At 46.1% G+C, this 24,508-nt stretch overlaps 1 protein-coding gene across 1 annotated transcript; it reads left to right on the top strand.

The window, feature by feature from the left end:
* Positions 1-528: 528 nt before the first annotated feature.
* LOC142312978 (uncharacterized) lies at positions 529-4,578 on the top strand (the record flags this gene model as incomplete). The annotated part of the gene is made up of 3 exons (XM_075351966.1): positions 529-654; positions 840-930; positions 3,065-4,578. Coding segments are annotated over 3 exons (1,491 nt in total), but the record flags the coding sequence as incomplete, so codon positions are not given.
* Between the last annotated feature and the right edge of the window lie 19,930 nt (positions 4,579-24,508).

Here is a 24,508-nt window from a genome sequence, read left to right as displayed (position 1 = left end):
TCTATGGGAATAATGGACAGAACTGGAGAGGTGAGGACTCTGGAAATGTCTGGAGTGAGATTTCTTACTGTGTCTCTCCATAACCAGGATTACACAGTAGTGAAGAAGACCTCTAGTGAGCGCTGTCAGGCCCCTGTGTCTGAGGGATGGGGAAGACCCCTGAGCCTAATCATGGGGCCTCAACCTCACCCCCCGATACATGAGGACATCAATGACCAGAAGATCCTAGAACTCACCTACAAGATGATTGAGCTGCTGACTGGAGAGGTGACACTGCTGGGAATGTTGGGACATTATACAGTAACTCTATGAAGGGATCGGGGGGTGACTGTATCATTGTATGTGTCAGGTTCCTATAAGGTGTCAGGACGTCACCATCTATTTCTCCATGGAGGAGTGGGAGTATTTAGAAGGACACAAAGATCTGTACAAGGACGTCATGATGGAGGTTCCCCAGCCCCTCACATCACCAGGTAATAGACAGGACTAAATACACACGGCCTATAATTACCTGTATGTAAGTAATGAATTCAGTCCCTGTATGTGTCTCCTCCAGGTCTATCCAGTAAGAGGACAACACCAGAGAGATGTCCCCGTCCTCTTCTCCCACAGGACTGTAAACAAGAAGATCCCGATGTTCCTCAGGATCATCAGGTAGATGGAGAGAAGGTGCCATGAAATCTCCCTATGATGTGAAGGTCTTGTGCTCAGTCTTGTTTTATCCACCAGTATTATATGTGTTATACTTGTGTAATGAGAGCGGTGGAGATGGCAGGATTAGAGCTGATCATAGATGTGACTTCTCCATCTGTCTGTGACTTTTACAATATTTGTTTCAGGGGGAAGATCTGACCCATATTAATACTACAGAGACATATGTGAGGGGTGATGAGTGGTGTAAAGAGGAGATTCCTACAGATAACCGCCCAGGTGGGTAGTGACCACTAAATGCAGAGAAGTCACAGATTCTTCTCAGTCACCGGCTGTGGCTGCTTTATCAGGGTTGTAGTCCGGCCATAGAAAATAGTCATCATTCTGCTGCTACCACCACATGCTCCTCCACCCAATACTGTCCCCATTATTTTGGGCATTGTTCGCTGTTATGTTGGAATGAGATCTGTATCAGCCAGATCTTACAGGTAGGATCCATTCTATCCCCTGAAATTAGAAGACGTTGACCCTTAGCTGCCCAGATCACTGATCTGCAAAGAAAAATCTAATCTGTATGGTGGACCCCTAAGAGAAAGCGGAGGGTAATGGTGCTGGTGACACTGAGAGCAATGAATCCATCTTCCTAGAATCTCGGCATCTTGTTGATGGATCTTCCTTCTCTCCCTTCTGCTGAATGTGCTGATAGGGGCGTTTTTACCAAAGTTCGGCACAGAGTAACTGTAACATATGAGGGAGGTTAGAATTACCCCACAGTGGGTACATGGAGACCGGGCAGCCGACCCACATAATTTCCAAAATGTAATTTGGAAAAAAAAGGAAAGTAATAACACAAAGTTCTGATATTTATACCTTCAAGATCCTGAAAGATATTTTCTCTGAATTCTACAAATGTCCATTATATAAGAACTTGTACTGGAGCCGTCCATTGTTGAGTCCGAGAGGCAGAAAGTAAATGTCTAATATTTCTTCTAGAAACTCATCTGATAGAAAATATTGGCCCCTACAATAGTTTGGATTGCCGAGAGCACCCGAGACACATACTGTAATTACTCCAGATGTGTCACCTCTAGTTACTAAATCATTGACAGTGAAGGCTGTCGGGGTGGAGGGTGATCATTTTAGTAGATGTGTTATTGTCTATAGTCACAGTTTTCTCTATAGTAGTTAGTACCAAAGCCGCTCTTATTTCATGGCTTTCCACTGCAGCCAGTTTTCTGCTCCTATCCAGGCCCCATTTCTCCAATCTGACATCTGTCACTTTACATGATAACACCTTTTGTAATGCTGAATCTGATCCCAGTGTTTCTGAGATTTTTTTTTTGCTGTGGCATATTCTACTTACTTAGCTGTAATGTTAGGTTGATTTGTTTTCCATTTACTTAAAAAAATACAAAAACTGAAATTCAACAAAAATGTTAAAGAATTAAGTGTTCAAATACCACAATATATAGTTAGTAAATAACATTTACTGTATTCTTCTTTAGTGTAAATGACTACTTTGACTCCACAGACAGTCTCACTAAATAAGCAAGGAGTGAATGTTGTAGAGTTAAAATTGTAAATTTTAGTGCAGAATACACAGTACCCATCTCTTGCTCCATGAGACATGCATTCTGTAAATTTTTATGTGGTTTCTTGCAATGTCAAACATGTAGATACTAACAGTGTCTGGGCCACTGCAAGGCTGAGAAGCATCAAGGACATTTGGCTTTGGGATTTTGCTGGATTGGATGATGAAGCCATATCTCTTTATAATCAAGAGTCTTTCAGCTACCACCATTGTGGAACCCTCCATTACTCCACTGACAAAGTAGCAGTTTGGTATAATTATTCCAATATATGGGAGGAAAAATGAATAAAGCGGGTTTAACATCATGGTCTTCTGGTAGATGCTGCAGGTCTGGCAGGCACAGCTGCTATAGATAGGTGCAGCAGGTACAGCTGGCACAGCGGATACTAGGTTCCATACATGTTTGCACAGACCGCATAAAACTCTGCAAGCGGAATGGAACCTGACAACTAGCCACCTATCTCAAAGGATATACCATATTGCTCAGGCACCTGCCATAGAGGGAGGATGCCTTAACTATCTAGTGCTTCTCAACCCTAGGCTCAGATGCTATTCCAGGTTAGGGGATGCTGGCCCTTCAAGAATACATTCGTGCGCATTCCCAGGAGACTTGCTTGGTTTGCGCAGGCCCTGGGAGATGGCGGTAGGGATCGGGGACATGGAAACCATTATAAGCTGCCGGTATAGTAAGTGTGCCAGTGTCCCTACTTAGGAAAGGGGGCAGGACAGTAAGGGGATGCTGGTTATGGTGTTACAAACTATTTTATAAATTATAACCTTAAATTTGTATATATTATTAAAAATATTTTTTATTCTTGGCAGATGACTGTACCAGGCGATTAGAGGCACAACTGACATCTTCAGTTTTTAAAGCAGATGACCCTAATATCCCACAAGATATAAATGAAGCAAATTCCACTATTCAAGATATACCATCATCCATTCACAGCAAAGATCTATCATCTGATTCTTTTAAACAAGTCTTATCTTTTGATTCATCACATACTATTAACAGAAACAAAAGAGGCATTAAAAATCAAAGTGGTCATACAGCAAAAAGGCCATTTTCAACTTCAAAATATCAAAAAATCCATAAACAGATTCACACAGGGGAGAAAAGACTTTCTTCAGACTCTGTTAGTTACCAGAGAAATTACATAGGGGAGAAGGCATATTCGTGTACAGAATGTAGTAAATGTTTTGCAAATAAATCACATTTTGTTACACACAAGAGAATTCACACTGGGGAAAAACCATATTCATGTTCTGAATGTAGTAAATGTTTTGCATATAAATCACATTTTGTTACACACAAGAGAATTCACACGGGGGAAAACCCATATTCATGTTTAGAATGTGAGAAATGTTTTAAACAAAAATCAGGTCTTGTTATGCACCAGAGAACTCACACAGGGGAGAAACCTTTTTCATGTTCAGAATGTGGGCAATGTTTTGCATCTAAAAAAAGTCTTGTTGAACACCAGAGAATTCACACTGGGGAGAAGCCATATTCATGTTCAGAATGTGGGAAATGTTTTACAAAAAAAACAAGTCTTGTAGTACACCAGAGAAATCACACAGGGGAGAAGCCATATTCATGTTCTGAATGTAGTAAATGTTTTGCATATAAATCAAATTTTGTTACACACAAGAGAATTCACACGAGGGAAAACCCATATTCATGTTTAGAATGTGAGAAATGTTTTAAACGAAAATCAGGTCTTGTTATGCACCAGAGAACTCACACAGGGGAGAAACCTTTTTCATGTTCAGAATGTGGGAAATGTTTTTCATATAAAAAAAGTCTTGTTCAACACCAGAGAATTCACACCGGGGAGAAGCCATATTCATGTTCAGAATGTGGGAAATGTTTTACAACAAAAACTAATGTTATTAGACACCAGAGAACTCACACGAGGGAGAAGCCATATTCATTTTCAGAATGTGGGAAACAGTTAAATTCAGATCTTCTTGCACATCAAAGAACTCACACAGGGGAGAAGCCTTTTTCATGTTCAGAATGTGGGAAATGTTTTGCACACAAATCAGATCTTGTTAAACATCAGAGAACTCACACTGGGGAGAAGCCTGTTTAGAATAAGGTAAATATTTTACACACGAATGTGATCTTTTTAGACCGTGTGCAGAATTATTAGACAAGTTGTATTTTAGAGGATTTTTTTATTATTGATCAACAACTATGTTCTCAATGAACCAAAAAAGACTCATAAATATCAAAGCTTAATATTTTTGGAAGTTGGAGTGGTTTTTTTTTTTAGATTTGGCTATCTTAGGAGGATATCTATTTTTGCAGGTAACTATTACTGTGCAGAATTATTAGGCTACTTAATAAAAACCAAATATTTTTCCATGTCATTTGTTTCTTTTCACCAGGTAAACCAATATAGCTGCACAAAATTTAGAAATAAACATTTGTGACATGCAAAAACAAAACCCCCCAAAATTAGTGACCAATATAGCCACCTTTCTTTATGATGACACTCAAAGGCCTACCATCCAAAGATTCTGTCAGTTGCTTTATCTGTTTACGATCAACATTGCGTGCAGCAGCCACCACAGCCTCCCAGACACTGTTCCGAGAGGTGTACTGTTTTCCCTCCCTGTAGATCTCACATTTTATGAGGAACCGCAGGTTCTCTATGGGGTTCAGATCAGATGAACAAGGAGGGCCATGTCATTATTTTTTTCATCTCTTAGACCTTTACTGGCCAGCCACACTGTGGAGTAGTTGCATGCATGTGATGGAGCATTGTCCTGCATGAAAATCATGTTTTTCTTGAAGGATACCGACTAAAAGAGTCCCCTGTACGAGGATGCTGAAATGTGGATCCCTTAATCACACCTGAGCAGTGGACACAGTTCAGACATGGGAATGTGCCTGTCACAGGTTTAGAAAGAAATCTCTGAACTAGTTTACTTTCACTGCCAAGGTCCGCTCTCACTACTTTATCCCTAATATTCAGAGACCTACGATGAGACATAAGGGGAGGGCTGTGAAAATCTTTAATATTAGGATAGGAGTTAGATAAAACATTCCAATGTTTCCTCAAGACTTTATGGATGAATACAGACCATGGATGATAAGTGTTTGAAAAAACTAGCCTCTGCTCTTTATCTCTCTGTGTGGATTGCCTGTCTTTCTGCTCATTCAGTAACCTTGAGGGGTAACCCCGCTGTGAAAACTTTATGGACATTTCATCTACTCTTTGTTCAAGCACCTTTGGGTCAGTGACTATTCTCCGCACTCTTTGATATTGTGAGTGTGGCAATGATTTTTTCAGATGAGGGGGATGATTACTAGAAAAAAGCAGGAGATTATTTTTATCAGTCGGGTTTCTATATAGGTCAGTGTATAGATTATGGTCATCACCCTTAATGACAATTGTATCCAAAAAATTAATTCTGTCCAAGTGACAGTTCATTGTAAACTTAAGTTCAGACCAGATAGAGTTAATCTCATTAATAAAGACCTCCAGGGCTCGAATGTCACACCTCCAAATACAAAAAATATCATCAAAGAATCTGCGCCAAAAAACACAGTTCGCTTGAAAAAAGACACTTGAATAAATAAATTCCTCTTCAAACCACGCCATATAGGCATTGGCGTAAGGAGGTGCGACATTCGAGCCCATCGCTGAGCCACAGCGCTGTCTATGGAAGGTATCCTGAAATAAAAAATAATTCTCATTAAAAGTTAGAGCGAGTAACTCAAGAAAAAACTTTTTTTTGCATATCTGAGTAATCAGTCCCATTTAATAGCCACTCAACAGCTCTTCTTCCTTTTGAATGAACAATAGAGGTGTAGAGACTACACACATCTAATGTTACCAGTAAGTCACCACATTCAACAGACACACTTTTAATCTCATGAAGAAAGTGTGAAGTGTCCAGTAAATATGATGGAGCTGATTTGGTTAGTGGGGTCAATATTTTTTCTAACACAATAGCGGGGGGCTGCTAAAATAGAATCATTGAGATTAATAGAAGAAGGTTTCTATACCGCGCCAAGGATCACAAGTCTGGATGTCAGATTAATGAGGCTTTATTAAATCATAGGTCTACGCGTTTCAGGAGCTCTGCCCCCTTCCTCAGGACCATAGAATAGACCACATCAAATCTACCGTAGTAGAAGCATGTATACATTATATAGACCAAGTGACGTCAAAGAACCGCCCAGTGAAGAAAAAAACGGGCGGGAAAGAGTACATCGGGATCAGTACATGACGCAATACAATAAAAATACATTGAAACAGAAAAACATGACAATATGTTCAGTAATGGTATCCCAGTAGCTGATTGAACATGATAAATCAAACCAATTTTTGATATTCCCAGTAATAGTAAGTCAACCACCAAAAAATTGAAAATGATAAAAATAAAAGTGTACAAATATATGCATTATACATCCTACGTCTAGGATTACCCCAGACATATTTACTAGATCCATAGATTAATATCCCTCAAAGTATGTCTAGAACTAAGGCCGTCCGTATAAACGTGAGTGAGTGAGGTATCAGAATTCAGGGACACAAGCCCGCTTATCTACGGAGGATGTGACAATCAGAGTCGTGAGAAGGAACCAACTAAAAGACCACCAATGACACCTGTGTATTTATCATTATTGTACCATAAGTAACGTGAAGAAATATATATACACTTTAAACAGGACTATTGCATATAGAAAACAAATCAGCCCCGGGGCTGATTTGTTTTCTATATGCAATAGTCCTGTTTAAAGTGTATATATATTTCTTCACGTTACTTATCTCGCCCCCCCCCACTTTCTGTCTTATCGTACCGATAGAAGTGGATGTGTTTTTTATTAATCTACTAACCTTTTGTCGTCCTGGATCACTCATGGATGTATATCACGTAGTCTGTATGGTGCAATAATGATAAATACACATTGCCCGGGGCAGGTGCTGAGGACGCAGCTGAGGTGATTTTGCTCCCCATAGGTGGAGTGGTACACCGGGACGACCGTTGTAAATATGTAAAGTCTGTTATGGTAGGTTATGACGCGACGCAGGAGGCATTGAGTTGACATCGGGGCTTTGCAATAACAGCCTTTTACTCCGTGTTCCGGTTTCAGGATGAGAGCCAGCTTAGTCCACCACAGTATGTTGGGATCCCCAGTGATGGGCATCTGCCGATCCCTAGTAAGTCCGAGGCCAATACCGGTGCACTATTTGTTTGCCTTTCCTGGTCGTCTCATCTGCGCTGACTCTCACCCGCCAGTCCTGTGCCTCCACACACAGTGCCCTGAGCCAGGGGTCGCCGACCTTCAAATGGAGTTCTGCCTGCTTGGCTCCCTGATCGTCTGTGACCCCCTTCCAGTGGATTTGTGTGCTACTTGTAGCCCAAAGCATGCGTACAGTCACCCCGGCCTCTGGTTTTACTAGGAGGTCCTAAAGTATCTTCCTAGCCTAGGGTCCGGGATTCCGTCTGCGACCAAATCCCTCCACTTTGTGGTGTTGCTTGTGGAACAAGATTTTAGAGAAGTCTAGCACACGTCCCCCTAGTCTCTGGGATCCTTCCCTCAGCATCACCAGAGTCGAGCAAGACCCCCCAGGGTCTTCACCCCTAGTCAGTCTCCTCCCGACTGACTCTGTCAACTTTCAAACTTAGCTCTGCCCACTCACCTCAGACACCTCACCCACTAAGCTCCTCCCCCAAGCTGGTTTCAGAGACAGTGCATGGGGCTTAAGTGCCATAACCAGAGTACTGTTATGCTCGCCGAGCATTAATAAGATCTGCCACAGCCCTAATCTAATGTGTGAGCTAACAATTGGGTGTCTGCAGGTTTTTGGTACGTGAACCGGTAGATGGCCTCTTTCCTACCAGGATGGGGCATCACACTTCAGACTGAGGTGCAGTACCCCTGTGGTGATGACAGCCTCAGGGGCGCCACACTAGCCCTTCAAGAATTCACTTTGCTTGTACTGTATATCACAGCGTTTTGGATGCAGCTGAAATATGCCGCATCCAAAACCCTGAAAATAGTGATATTTGGCACACAGCCTAATAAGAGGAAAGGTGAGGAAAATGTTATATATAATATATATATATATATATATATATATATATATATATATATATAAAATTACAAAAGGATGGGCACAATAGTACAGGGCACAAGGATGAGCACAATACTACTGGGTACAAGGATGGACACACTAGTACAAGGATGGGCAGAAGGATGCGCACAATACTACTGGGCACAAGGATGGACACAATACTACAAGGATGAGCGCAATACTACAGGGCTCAAGGATGGACACAATACTGGGCGGCACGGTGGCTCAGTGGTTAGCACTGCAGTCTTGCAGCGCTGGGTTCCAGGGTTCAAATCCCACCACGGACAACATCTACAAGGAGTTTGTATGTTCTCCCCGTGCTTGCGTGGGTTTCCTCCCACACTCCAAAGACATACAAATAGTGACTCTAGATTGTGAACCCCAATGGGGACAGTGTTGCCAATGTATGTAAAGCGCTGTGGAATGAATAGCACTATATAAATGAATACATTTTTTATTATTATTACTACAAGGATGGGCACAATACTCCAGGGCACAAGGATGAGCACATTACTACAGGATGGGTACAATACTACTTGGCACAAGGATGAACACAAGACTACTGGGCACAAGGATGGGCACAATACTCTACAGGGGACAAGGATTTACACAATACTACTGGGCACAATACTCCAGGGCACAAGGATGAGCACAATACTACAAAGATGGGGGACATTACTACAAGATCTTGACTAAGATTACTATATGATGCTGGTAATTGTAAAACAATATCACATGGAGGGGATAAAATGTAAAAAAAAAAAAAAAAAGTCAAAATAAAGCATGACTTTTTTTGTATTAAAATGCTTTTTTATATATAACCTTAACTAAAGAAAAAAGTGCAGGTTTGTCATAATAAACAAACAAAATATGTTCAAAAAAGTGATCCAAAGGTGTATAGACAAAAACATGGAATCATTAAAAATGTCACTTTGTCCGGCAAAGAATGCGGCCCCTCTCAATTTTTTTTCTATGTGTGGCCCATACACCCAGCTGAGTTTGAGACCCCTGGTGTAAGGGGACTTTGATTTTACCGTATTTTTCAGACTATAAGACGCACTTTTTTTCCCCTAAATGTTGGGGGAAAGTGGGGAGTGCGTCTTATAGTCTGAATATAGGGCATTTCTGCGGGGAACGAGGCTGCTGCGGTAGAGCGGGTCATCGGCGTCATGCGCAGGCTGTAGCAGCGCCTGCCGTGACCACGTGGACCCGCTCATTTCATATGCATGCATCCTCCTGCCCATCATCTCTCAGCGCTGAAGCCGGTGCTGACAGGTGGGCGGGATGATGGGCGGGGAGTGCGTGCATACTAAGCCGGCCCGCGTGATCACCCCTGGCAACTACAGCCTGGAGTGATCATGTGCGGCTATATTCACTGCCCCCCGCGCATCATCATCAGCGCAGGGCATAGTGAATAAGTACGGTATACTCACCGGTCACCACTCCCTGCAGCATCGCGATGTCCTCCTGTCTGCCGGCGGGCTGATGTGTGTGGAGAGCGGTGCACAGCCATGACGTCATCCCTGTGCACCGCTCTCCACACACATCAGCACGCCGGCAGACAGGAGGACATTGCGATGCTGCAGGGAGCGGTGACCGGCACCACACAGGTCAGCAGCGCTGCTGGCACAGACAGGAAGACGAGTGATGCTGGAGTGAGGAAAGGTGAGTATAAACGTTTACTTTTTTTTGTGCCATAGGATGCAGGCCATATACCAGGATGGTGGTGTATAGCAGGATAGTGGTATGCAGCAGGATGGGGGTATATAGCAGGATGGGAGTATTTATCAGGATGGGGGCTATACCAGGATGGGGGATTTATCAGGATGAGGGACATATATACACTGATGAGGACAATATACAAGGCAGGAGGATCATTTCCAGGATGGGGTACCTTAGTAGAGAATTTGGGCACATTACCCCCATAAGTGTCAGCAGCAGAGCCTTGCCCCATAACAGTGTGTCATGACCACATATTTTGCTTAAAATTTTATTTTCCTATTCTCCTCCTCTAAAACCAGGGTGCGTCTTATGGTCCGGTGCGTCTTATAGTCCGAAAAATACGGTAAATACTTACTAAATTGTCCCAATAACCTGTCACCCAAAACATTTTTTCCAGTAAAGTCTGAGAATCTAAACTAATGTTCTTCATTTCTTCTTCCTCCATTTCCTTTTTGCTGGAGCAGAGGTCGCCCAACCTGTTCCCTCATTATGGCATTAAATATCTTGGATACAATACTCTTATTACTGCAATTTCTCACTAACAAAGCTTTAACTGTTTGCTAATTTTCAAAAAAAGTTATCCATTATTCATCTCTAAGGCCTGATGTAACAATTTAACCCTATACTCTTGGCCTTTGTTAGACAATATGAACTCCTCGTCCTTTTCTTTCCTTTCCTCGGCTGTTTATTTTTCCACAGAGGTCCTTGATTACATTTTCTATTATTCTAAATACTTTTTTAAAATCCTAATTTAGCTTTGAGTGCACAACAAAAATGGTGGGAAGAAGTATTATTTTTTCCTATTTAGATAATTCTATTTTATTTATTTATTATATATATATATATATATATATATATATATATATATATATATATATATATATATATATATATATATATATATATATATATATATATATATATATATATATATATATATATATATATATATATATAGTGAGACTGTGACCGGGGTTATCTATGACGGCCGGTATGTCTCGCCCCGGTTGTGCTCACTCCATGATAGAAAGTAAATCCACTATAGGGTTAATGCTGTTTCCCTACAGGCTGAAGGAAGGGTTAAATAGAATCAGGAACAAGGGCAGGTGTGCCGGGTGTGGGGATAGTGAACAGAACTTCCTGAGCCCTCTGCTGGAGAGGCACATGTATTTTGTTATGGACTTTTTGTTTGGACATTAAAACCGTGTGCTGTGAACCTTAATGCCTGGATCCCGTGTCTTCTGCTGCGCAGCCCAATATAGTAGAAAAGCCTGGCTCAACTGATAGGAAGAAAAAAATATAGGTGCTCGGAGAAAATAAGTCCAAGTTTTGAAAAAAATCCGGCACACAAAGATGATTCGTTTGAAAATTTATTATAATTTTTATATTCTTATGGGAAATGTTGAAGACATATGTAAATAAGGTCTATTGAAGAAATATGCAAACAAAGCCCACGTTTCGACCAAAAATCATCGGTCTTTTTCAAGGACTCAATAAAATGTAGTCTGGCGCATATCGCGTAGAAAAGTCACTTGCATACAATTATAATATTTCATCAATATAGAGCCTTAGTCTCCTCATATGGATGGGAAGATGCCCAACGTCCTCTTATCTAACCCGTGCAGGGTGATGGTCGTCTGACTATCCGGTTAGGGACAGAGCACGTCTCCAACGAGTCTCATGTAAGATATGGGAAGTATGTTTAAAGGCACAACCAACACTTGGTATAGAGTTAGAACACCTGCCGCTTATAATCTGTGGGAGTTCTATGCTTCAGGCAAAAAAATATATTTTTTAAGGTAGAAGGTATGGCCAGGCACCCAAGAGGGTGAGGATAATGGAAAAAATGTCCTTTTTGTAATCAAGGGGCCTTAAGCCTGTGTGTCGTGGTGACCGTATCCGTAAATGCCTGGAGGTAGTCGACCGTGCTACCTCACATATGGTGGAGAATGCGGGCATGACAGCCGGTGAGGTGTAGCTTCCATCCCTGGTGACCCAGTAGCACATGTCCTGGATTCGAGCGGCTATACTACAGCCCAAACCCGGTGACGCCATGGAGGACATACTAAAGCAGCTGGCTCAGGCTACTGCACAGCAACAACAGATGAATACACACCTGATCCGGACGTTGGATCATCAGCAGCAACAGCACCAGCAATCCTTGCAAATGCAGGAAAAAAAACTCCAAGAACAGATGGATCAGGCCAATGCACGTCAGCAGCAATCTTTGCAATTGCAGGAAAAAAGGCACCAAGAACAGATGGTTCTCCTGGCCAAGTCGATCCGTGCCGGACCGGCAGCAACAACCCCGGGACCGGGTGACGACAGCAGCGTCCGGAAAGCGGTGAGACAAGCGTTGCAAAAGATGACCCCGGGTGATGATGTGGAAGCGTTCCTGGCGGTGTTTGAGCGGGTGGCCGAGCGGGAAAAGCTGCCGACCCCGCAGTGGGCTGAGGTATTGTCGCCCTATCTGACGGGGGAACCCCAAAAAGCGTACCTGGACCTCTGTACCGAGGACGCCATTGACTATGTGACCCTGAAAGCCGAAATACTGGCTCGGTTGGGGGTGAATACCTATGTACGGGCTCAGCGGGTAAATCAGTGGTTCTTTGAGGAAGCCAAACCCGTACGCTCCCAGGCCTATGACTTGTTGCATCTTGTAAAAAAGTGGTTGCAGCCTGACACTCTGAGCCCGGCGCAAATGGTGGAAAGGGTAGTAGTGGATCGTTTTGTGCGCACTTTACCCGTCACCGTTCAACGGTGGGTAGGACAGGGTGACCCGAGTACCCTGGACCAGTTAGTGTCCCTGGTAGAGCGGCATGTGGCTACGCAGGACTTGATACGGGACACTGAGACTTTGCGTACCGCCCGTCGGTCCGGCCCCTCCAAGCCTAGGGCCAAGGACCCACCGCTGACAACGGTGCAGGAGTCCCCTACCGTCCCGTCTGAGGCCGCGGCCGCCGTTCCTGAGGTCCGGAAGGTTCTGTACCCTAAACGACAACCCGTCAAAGGGGTTTCCGTCCCCATTAGATGTTGGCGGTGCCAGCGGGTGGGACATATGAAAGCCCAGTGTCCACTCACCACGGAGCCCATGGATTGTGGGGTTACCCGGCGGGGTTCAATGTATGCTCAGGTGGTGTGTACCGCTGACCTGGTCTCCCCAGAGACCGAGCCCCACTTGTGCCAAATACAGGTGAATGGATGTCCGGTTACAGGATTGTTGGATTCCGGAAGCTTAGTGACCCTTGTGCGATCCACCTTGAGGGCTAAAGTAAAGGTCACAGGACGCACCATGGGGGTGGTTTGCATACATGGGGACCGCCGCGACTATCCCACGGGGATTGTCACCATCACAGCACCTTGCGGTCAGGTGCAACATGAGGTGGGACTTCTTAACACTCTTCCTTATGACGTGATCCTAGGAAGGGATCTGCCCTATTTATGGACTTTATGGAGGGGACCCCCTAAGTCCCCTCAGATATTGGTCGGTCCGGGACCTGAGCCCTACAATCCTGAATCCGGGACACCTGCCGTAGGGGTCACCATGATAGGGACAGAATGTGAACCCGATAGGTCGCCCCTAGAGGTATTGGCAGGAGAGGCTGAGACGGTCGAGCCCATCCCGGAGTTGGAGGCGTCCCCGGATACGTTTGGGACAGCCCAACTCCAGGACCCTACGTTAATACATGCCCGGAGTCGGGTGACAGTAGTTGACGGGGTGACACAGCTGCCCGGTGCCCAGGTAAGGTACCCCCATTTCGCTCTTAAGCAGGATTTACTCTACCGGGTAGATGAAATACGGGGCGTGGGGGTAGAACAGTTGGTGGTGCCCCAGCCGCATCGCCGGCGGGTCCTCGACTTGGCTCATAAACACCTGATGAGTGGCCACCTAGGGGTCAAGAAAACGCAGGAGCGAATATTGCAAAGGTTCTATTGGTCCGGGGTCCTTGGGGAGGTAAAACGGTTCTGCGAAACCTGCCCGGAGTGTCAGCTTACCGCACCCCTGACCCATTTTCGCAGTCCGTTGGTACCGTTACCCATTATAGAAGTCCCTTTTGAACGGATAGGGATGGATCTGGTGGGGCCCCTCGTAAAGTCCGCTCGAGGGCACCAACACATCCTAGTGATCGTTGACTATGCCACCCGGTATCCCGAGGCAATACCTCTCAGACATACTGCAGCAAAGCTTATAGCTCGGGAGTTGTTTGCTGTGTTCTGCCGGGTGGGGTTGCCCAAGGAGATCCTTACGGATCAGGGGACCCCATTCATGTCTAAAGTGACCAAAGAGCTATGCCGGCTACTCCAGATCAAGCAGTTGCGTACGTCTGTGTATCATCCTCAAACGGATGGTTTAGTGGAGCGATTCAATAAAACCCTGAAAACCATGCTAAGAAGGGTGATTTCAAAAGACGGGAAAGACTGGGATATGATGCTTCCCTATTTGATGTTTGCCATACGAGAGGTGCCACAGGCATCCACGGGGTTTTCGCCTTTTGAATTGTTATACGGGCGACATCCCCGGGGATTGTTGGACCTGGCAAAGGAAACATGGGAACAAGAGCCCACCCCCCATAAAAGTGTGATCGAACACATTTTAGGTATGCAGAACCGCATAAGCGCGGTCATGCCAATTGTGAAGGAGCATTTACAGGAGGCTCAGGCCGCGCAAAGCGGCCACTACAATAGACAAGCCACCGTGCGGACCTTTAAACCCGGGGATCGGGTGTTGGTATTAATCCCCACGGCGGAGAGTAAATTCCTGGCTCAGTGGCAAGGCCCCTACGAGATAAAGGAAAGAGTCGGGGTGGTTAACTATAAAGTATTGCAGCCCGGTAGGCGGAAACCTGAACAAATATACCATGTCAACCTATTAAAACCCTGGCAGGAACGGGAAAGCCTGATGGCTGTTTTTTCCCCACCTCCCTCCTCTTCGGGTCGTGCACATCCGGCTCCAGCGACCTCCGGAGAGGACGAACCGGAAGTAAGGATTGGAGAAGCCCTCACCAAGCAACAGAGGCGAGAGGCCAGACGGTTGGTTCAGCAGAACCCCGATGTCTTCTCTGAGCTGCCCGGTAGGACCAGTCTGATACGACATGATATTGTCACCGAGCCCCACCTGAAGGTACGCCTGAAGTCATACCGGGTACCGGAGGCTCGACAACAAGCCATATCGGAGGAAGTAAAGACAATGTTACGCCTGGGGGTCATCGAAAAATCCCGAAGTGAATGGGCTAGTCCGATTGTCCTAATACCAAAACCCGATGGCTCCTTAAGGTTCTGCAATGACTTTAGGAGATTGAACGAAATATCCAAGTTCGATCTCTACCCCATGCCCCGGGTGGATGAGCTGATTGATAGGCTGGGACAGGCGCGATACTTCACCACGCTCGACCTGACCAAGGGGTACTGGCAGGTGCCACTGACGGAGTCCGCCAAGGAGAAAACCGCTTTTGTTACGCCGGAGGGTCTCTTCCACTATGTTGTCTTGCCTTTTGGGTTACATGGCGCTCCGGCCACGTTCCAGAGGTTGATGGACTTAGTGCTGGAACCCCACCAGGCGTATGCATCAGCGTACCTTGATGACATCATTATTTACAGCTCCGATTGGCAGACCCACTTGGAACAGGTACAAGCGGTGGTGGACGCGCTTCGAACAGCCGGATTGACAGCCAATCCCAAGAAATGTGCATTGGGACTCACGGAAGCCCGCTACTTGGGCTACGTGATAGGCCAAGGAGTGATTAAGCCCCAAATTAACAAGGTTGAGGCGATCCAGAAGTGGCCTAGACCCCTGACCACGAAGCAGGTTAGGGCCTTCCTGGGTATCGTGGGGTACTACAGGAGGTTTGTAAAGGATTTTGCGGACTATCAGCCCCCTTCACGGACCTTCTTAAAGGCAAGAAGTCCGTCATGGTGCGCTGGACTCCGCAGGCCGAGGACTCCTTCCGGGCCCTGAAGGAGGTCCTGTGCGGACAGCCCGTTCTGGTCAACCCTGATTTCCGGAAGGAGTTCATAGTACAGACTGACGCCTCGGAGGTCGGCCTGGGGGCAGTGCTGTCTCAGGTGGTTCAGGGGGAGGAACACCCCGTCACCTTCTTAAGTAGGAAGCTCACCCCTCCCGAGCGGAATTATAGCGTAGTGGAGAAGGAGTGCCTGGCGATCAAGTGGGCCTTGGAGTCCCTACGCTATTACCTGCTGGGACGTCAGTTTCGCTTGGTGACGGATCACTCTCCACTGGTCTGGATGAGGTCCGCCAAGGAACGCAATGCCCGGGTTACCCGGTGGTTCCTTTCTCTGCAGAACTTCCGGTTTACGGTTGAACACCGGGCCGGTGGGTTGCAGGGCAACGCCGATGCCTTGTCCCGTGGCCCGTGTTTGATGGCTGGAGTTCAACCCCGCACGCTTGAACTGAGGAAGGGGGGTATGTGAGACTGTGACCGGGGTTATCTATGACGGCCGGTATGTCTCGCCCCGGTTGTGCTCACTCCATGATAGAAAGTAAATCCACTATAGGGTTAATGCTGTTTCCCTACAGGCTGAAGGAAGGGTTAAATAGAATCAGGAACAAGGGCAGGTGTGCCGGGTGTGGGGGAAGTGAACAGAACTTCCTGAGCCCTCTGCTGGAGAGGCACATGTATTTTGTTATGGACTTTTTGTTTGGACATTAAAACCGTGTGCTGTGAACCTTAATGCCTGGATCCCGTGTCTTCTGCTGCGCAGCCGACCGTGCTACCTCACAATATATATATATATATATATATATATATATAATGTGACGACCTGGGCCCTGAACGTCTTGGGGCACACGTCTGGCAGCGGGATCAAGACACACACAAGCACTTTGTCACTTAAAGAATCTCGGTGATTTATTCACATCCTCATAAACCACGCAGTGTAATGGGCCACAGCCACTTTCCCGCAGGACAATGTCTCACTGTCTGTTTAAACTGCTGATTGTTCATACAGTTCATTCTCTGGCATCAGCCAGTATAGTCCCCTTTCTGGGGTGTTACCTGCCAGTAGGTTTGCAGGCTGTCAGTCTGCCTCCATCCAGTCCAGGGAGACTCTCACACTGGGCTCAACATCCCGGCCCATGGACACGTTCCAATTCCTCACAGCCTCAGTGGATTCTGCAGCTCCCTGACATTTCAGAGCCCTCACTAGCTCTGTATGCACAGGATCTCCTGCACATGTGCTCCAACCAAGATGGCTCCCACCAGCACACAGAGATCATGTGACAAACGACAGCTCCATTAAATCCCATGAGACACACCTACGTATGGGAGGTATGTGGATGGTCAGTCCCGCCCATCACTTCTGACCATCCCATGAACCCAGCCCTGAATGTGTACAACAATCCTCATGGAACTACAAGTCCCAGAGAAACATTCCAGGTTCAGATCACAGAGGATTTCCCCCTCTGTGACACATACCGGCCATCTACCACATTGCATCCTTACATAGCCCCCCCCTCTGTTCCAACTTGTAGGGTGGAACACTCGACAACCTACAGTGACCCTGAGACAGGGCATTAGGGAAACCATACCCTACCAGTCGAATGGGCCCTCTACGAAAACTTGGAGTTTCTGCTCCTGACCGACCATCCGCCACTGTCACCAAACCCTCCTCAGTGAACCCTCTTCTCAGACACGTCCGCCGGTCCGACATATCGTTCCATAACTGTCTCCAACGGTCAGTGTGGTAGTGAGACACCCCATCAGTCAAAACTACCGTGCGGCCTGACTCTGCGCTAACCAGTCCACTAGAGGGGCTCTTGTCCAGGTACCTCACAACCGAGCCGACAGGAGATCTCCCACAACTAGACCCTGCACACTCTCTGTTTGCCAATCTACTATGGCCTCTTCTCTCATGACGTCTTAGGTCACCTTTCCATCTCCGCCTTTTCCAACCACCACTTTTGGCTATGGACCAGTCACTCCCTCCATCTTTTCTTTCAGATTTTGTTTTAGAGGGCTTGGACCCTTCAGAGTCTGTGCCATAGCCTGATTTATAGGTAGGTCTTCTATGACCTAGGCTCCTTTCCCTACAGGACCTACTTCCTTTGCCAGTGAAGGCAACACGTTCATCAGGTGGACCACACTTCTTCTCTGGGCCCTGGCCCGAAAGCGGTCGTGACCTCAAACTCACTTGACAAAGTGTCTCTGCAATCTTCTGTCTTTCAAGATCCATTTGCTTTAGTTCTTCCAGGTATCCCAGGCGGTATTCTAGGAGAACTCGTACGTTTTCAACACACTCCTTTGTTCCCGCCATGACACATGGAACCATACCAACTTCACAGGGTAACCTGGCTTTATGATAAACCTTAAGTCTTACTCTCGTCACACCGGATGTATCAACCATCTCCTGCATGACTCTTCCATTTCTGCCAATCAGTTTCTTGACAAGTTCTCTGGGCACTTGTGTGACCTCTTCCACAAAGTCCAACAGCCTTCGAGCTGTTTTCACTGCTTCTTCAGTTTTCCCATAGATTTGGAATGTTCCACTGTGCTCTTCTAATTCAATTGCTGTAATACCTGGAACCTTCCTGGCTTGCTGAATGTTACTTTTCAGCGCTCTTAATGCGAGCCCAATTAATGATTTCTTCACCACCACAACTTCCTGAAATTCTGCAGTGAGCTGCTTCATACACTCCAAGCGTCTGGTGTCTTCTTCCATCTGTGCCGAGATGAGCCATTTCGTGCGAAGACACTGCAGGTGCATGTCACTCAGGATAGCCACCCGCTTCTTTGTGACATTACTGGCAGAGCACACCACCAACCGACAAGTCTCTGGGGCAAAGTACACTTCACAGGCCCCTACAGCCTTCTTAAACGTCTCATGCATCGACTTCTGGGCACAGGCTTTTCTTAGGTCTTCGGGCACATCTACCATGCACTTAAAGAATGGACCGGTTTCTTGACCTTCAAGGAAATTAGACCATTCCTTTGGTTTCTTGCATCTATCTTTTTCTCTCATGCACGGCTCCACCTCTTGAGTTACACACTCTTCCGGTTCAGCTCCAGCCTCAGAGCCTTTGGGTTTGCTACTCTTCTTAACCAAGACAATCTCTATGTCTTCCATCTTGGTCTTACCAGGCAGGTCACTCAGGCTATCAGTTCCTGATAAGACCTCTGGTCCAGACTTCACCTCATCAGAGACTCTTTTCACTTCTGCAGCACCAGCTGTCTCTTGGGTCTTCACTGCGTTACCTTCAACTTCCTTGCGGGTCTCTGCAGTGTCACATTCAGTCCTCTTTTTTTCTGCAAGGGTGTCACACCCTTCAGCGTGGTACTCTGTTCCTCTTAGACCTTTGGCCCCGTTTTCACCCTTCATCACCCCAACACTGGGTAATTTACCGGTCTGCTCACCATGACCTCTATGGATTTGTACTTCACCAACTTTCTCCAGGATTCCTTGTCCTGTATTACCCTCTAGGATTTCACCTCCTACAGTGCTCTTGTCCGACAGACCTTCTGCTTCATGCTTGGAATCTATAGGAGACACCACCATTACTGCTTTGGTTGGCTCATTTTTTGACATTTCACCCTGCTGATGTCTGTCGTTACAATGTGTCAGTTCAGTTTCTGATACCTCTTTCTTGTGTAGGACATCGCTGTCTGACTCTACCTTAGCAGTTGCTACTGGCAATGTGTTTTCCTCGACCAGGTACTTCACTTTCTCTGCACCCTCAGACGGGATACCTTGCACAAGCTTTTGGCGCTTATTACGTCTCCGGCGTCTGGAGGAGGTTTTACCCTTCTCAATTGTCTGTACCTAACTGCACTCTCTTGTCCTTTTATAAGAGTCAGTGTCCATTCTGGAGTCATCGTCACTCCCCCTGGCGTCCTGGACTATCATGTCCCCACTTAACCAGATATCTGCCTCCCTTTCTGGAGCTACCCCGTTTTTAACGGTCACACTATTGGTTATTCCCTTAGTCCCTATGTCACCAAGTTGGGTCCGTCCATTTTCTTTGGTCACCCCTAACTTAGGACAGTCAATTTTAGAAGGTACTATCTCCTCCTTTCCACACATAACTCCACAACAAGGACCCCTTTTCACCTCCCAATGTGGTAGGGTTTCCTTTGGGCTGTTCTGGCTCTTACACAAGCAACCGGATACGTCCCCCTGCTTCCACAAGTGCACAAATAATTTAGAGTCCCAACCTATAATAATTGGGTGCAGTAAATCTGAGACTACACCAACATCATGAGAACCACTGTCCCTGGCTGTCTTTATGACCACGCTGGATACTGGGTATTCTGTCTCATTATTGTGGGTGCAGCTGACGTGGATCTTCCTTCCAGGAATCAAGTTGACATCAGAAGTGGCCCTCACCAGGGTCACCAAGCTCCTTGAGTCTACGACCCCTGTTACAGATTCCCCATCCACTTCCACGGAACACAGACGTGGCTTCTCGTCGGATGGGTGGTCTATACCGCAAACCGGGCACTTGTGGCATGAACACTGTTGTCCCTGGCTACAGTCCATCTGCGCCACTTCACCCTTGGATTTGGGATGCTCTGCACCATTTTGGGGGACCACCGCTTTCTGGGACTCCTCCCCCTTTTGGGCATCCACCCCTTTATGGGACTCCACCCCCTTATGGGCAACCACCCCTTTATGGGACTCCACCCCCTTATGGGCAACCACCCCTTTATGGGACTCCACCCCCTTATGGGCAACCACCCCTTTATGGGACTCCACCCCCTTATGGGCAACCACCCCTTTATGGGCAACCACCCCTTTATGGGCTTTCTGTGGCTTCCTTGCAGTGTCCTTAGATCCCAGTTCACACCGTTCCCCTTTATCTCCCTGGGTACCCTGTGCCCGTACTGGCCCCAGAAGGGAATTCACAAACTGGTCCACTGCTGCCACATCTCTGCGCACTGACAGCTCCTGCTGTCCACACACAAGGAACTGGTACAGCTCCTCCATAACGTCCAGGCTTGCGGCTCCACTCATGGTCGCTCAGCTTTCCCGGAACTTCGTGGACCCACCGATCCACCGCAAGCTGCTTGAGTGCGCCGTCAATTTTCGTGGACCCGCCGATCCACCGCAAACCGCTTCAAAAAAATTTTTCGTGGACCCGCCGATCCACAGCAAGCAGTCCGTATCCACAAGAATATGTCCTAGGCCGTTGCCCTTAGCAACCAGGCTGTGTTGCCCCTAGCAACCAGGCTGCGTTGCCCCTAGCAACCAGGCCATATGCCCGCATTCTCCACCATAATGTGACGACCTGGGCCCTGAACGTCTTGGGGCACACGTCTGGCAGCGGGATCAAGACACACACAAGCACTTTGTCACTTAAAGAATCTCGGTGATTTATTCACATCCTCATAAACCACGCAGTGTAATGGGCCACAGCCACTTTCCCGCAGGACAATGTCTCACTGTCTGTTTAAACTGCTGATTGTTCATACAGTTCATTCTCTGGCATCAGCCAGTATAGTCCCCTTTCTGGGGTGTTACCTGCCAGTAGGTTTGCAGGCTGTCAGTCTGCCTCCATCCAGTCCAGGGAGACTCTCACACTGGGCTCAACATCCCGGCCCATGGACACGTTCCAATTCCTCACAGCCTCAGTGGATTCTGCAGCTCCCTGACATTTCAGAGCCCTCACTAGCTCTGTATGCACAGGATCTCCTGCACATGTGCTCCAACCAAGATGGCTCCCACCAGCACACAGAGATCATGTGACAAACGACAGCTCCATTAAATCCCATGAGACACACCTACGTATGGGAGGTATGTGGATGGTCAGTCCCGCCCATCACTTCTGACCATCCCATGAACCCAGCCCTGAATGTGTACAACAATCCTCATGGAACTACAAGTCCCAGAGAAACATTCCAGGTTCAGATCACAGAGGATTTCCCCCTCTGTGACACATACCGGCCATCTACCACATTGCATCCTTACAATATATATATATATATATATATATATATATATATATATATATATATATATATATTTTTAAGAGAAATGACAATAAAATGTCCCCCCTTCCACTTTTCCCCAATCCTGAATGCTGGAGTAAAATTATACAGAGACGTCATGTACAGAAATATTAGGGCTACGGCAACATCACATATTTTATACAGAAGAATAGCGCTATCTCCATAGTTCTTTATACAATGATTTATAGATCAGGCAAGCTCCTCATATTTAGGCAGTTTCTATTTTACTCAGATGCTTTTTATATGAATAAGATCAGTGAGTGTCATTATACCGAGTAGAGAAGTTCCATGGACAAAGACCCCGTCTCGTACTGACACGCTGAAAGCCCGAAGTCTCCAGCCCCGGGGCCCTGATTCTCTCATTTTTGGCTCTAGCATTTCTTTAGAATAAATCCCCTTCTCATACCATCCTGTATTAATGACTTTGTTAATCACGTTTTGTCGGAGAGTCGTCTGAATCCATCTAAATGTTATCAATTTATGTGTAAGAAACAATAATCGCCCTACTGTAGATTTCCCACGTGTGTCCAGTGTCAGTTCTTCTATATTCCCTTATATAAATCCTTGATGTCTCTGACTAAACCTGCTGATTATTATTAATATTTATTTATAGAACACCATTAATTCCATGGTGCTGTACATGAGAAGGGGTTGATTTTACAATAATAGCTTTACTCCAAAAAAGTATTTATAATCTGCAACCTGTGTATATAAGATCAGCAGCTTCCACTAAGCACTTTCCACCTTTGGCCTCTGTACGTATGCCAACCTTGTGGAGGAAAAGAAGGGTCATATATCCCCTATGGATGATTTATAATTCTGACAGTCTACAATGTTCACTTTTACATTGATCTCATTTACATTTTTATTATTTGCTTTACAATAAATTCAATTTATGAAATAAGCGAAAAATACTGCAAGTTTCCCCATATTAGGATATAATAACATAGGATGACAGAATGACTGCAACATTTAGGGAATTGTGTGTTCTCTAATTTTAATCTCCACTTTATATAATGCAAGACTCATACACTGCAAGAGACTCCCACTGGGCCGAACACACTGAACACACTGAACACACTGAACACACTGAACACACTGAACACAGAGCACTGAACACTGAACACACTGAACACAGAGCACTGAACACTGAACACACTGAACACAGAGCACTGAACACACTGAACACACTGAACACACTGAACACACTGAACACAGAGCACTGAACACACTGAACACAGAACACACTGAACACTGAACACACTGAACACACTGAACACAGAGCACTGAACACAGAGCACTGAACACACTGAACACTGAACACACTGAACACAGAGCACTGAACACACTGAACACACTGAACACACAGAGCACTGAACACACAGAGCACTGAACACACTGAACACACTGAACACTGAACACACTGAACACAGAGCACTGAACACACTGAACACAGAGCACAGAGCACTGAACACACTGAACACAGAGCACTGAACACACTGAACACAGAGCACTGAACACACTGAACACTGAACACAGAGCACTGAACACACTGAACACTGAACACACTGAACACAGAGCACTGAACACACTGAACACAGAGCACAGAGCACTGAACACACTGAACACAGAGCACTGAACACACTGAACACACTGAACACTGAACACACTGAACACAGAGCACTGAACACACTGAACACAGAGCACAGAGCACTGAACACAGAGCACTGAACACACTGAACACAGAGCACTGAACACACTGAACACAGAGCACTGAACACACTGAACACTGAACACACCGAACACAGAGCACTGAACACACTACACACCGAACACAGAGCACTGAACACAGAGCACTGAACACTGAACACAGAGCACTGAACACAGAGCACTGAACACACTGAACACAGAGCACTGAACACACTGAACACAGAGCACTGAACACACTGAACACACTGAACACACTGAACACTGAGCACTGAACACTGAACACACTGAACATACTGAACACAGAGCACTGAACACACTGAACACTGAACATACTGAACACAGAGCACTGAACACTGAACACACTGAACACACAGAGCACTGAACACAGAACACACTGAACACAGAGCACTGAACACACTGAACACTGAACATACTGAACACACTGAACACAGAGCACTGAACACAGAGCACTGAACACACTGAACACAGAGCACTGAACACACTGAACACAGAGCACTGAACACAGAGCACTGAACACACTGAACACAGAGCACTGAACACACTGAACACTGAACACACCGAACACAGAGCACTGAACACACTGAACACTGAGCACACTGAACACAGAGCACTGAACACACTGAACACTGAACACACTGAACACAGAGCACTGAACACACTGAACACAGAGCACTGAACACACTGAACACAGAGCACTGAACACAGAGCACTGAACACACTGAACACACTGAACACAGAGCACTGAACACACTGAA

This window comes from Anomaloglossus baeobatrachus, chromosome 5 (assembly GCF_048569485.1).
Source record: "Anomaloglossus baeobatrachus isolate aAnoBae1 chromosome 5, aAnoBae1.hap1, whole genome shotgun sequence".
NCBI lineage: Eukaryota > Metazoa > Chordata > Amphibia > Anura > Aromobatidae > Anomaloglossus > Anomaloglossus baeobatrachus.
Note: the sequence above shows the minus strand (reverse complement) of the source record. Positions and strands in the feature narration are given on the sequence as shown.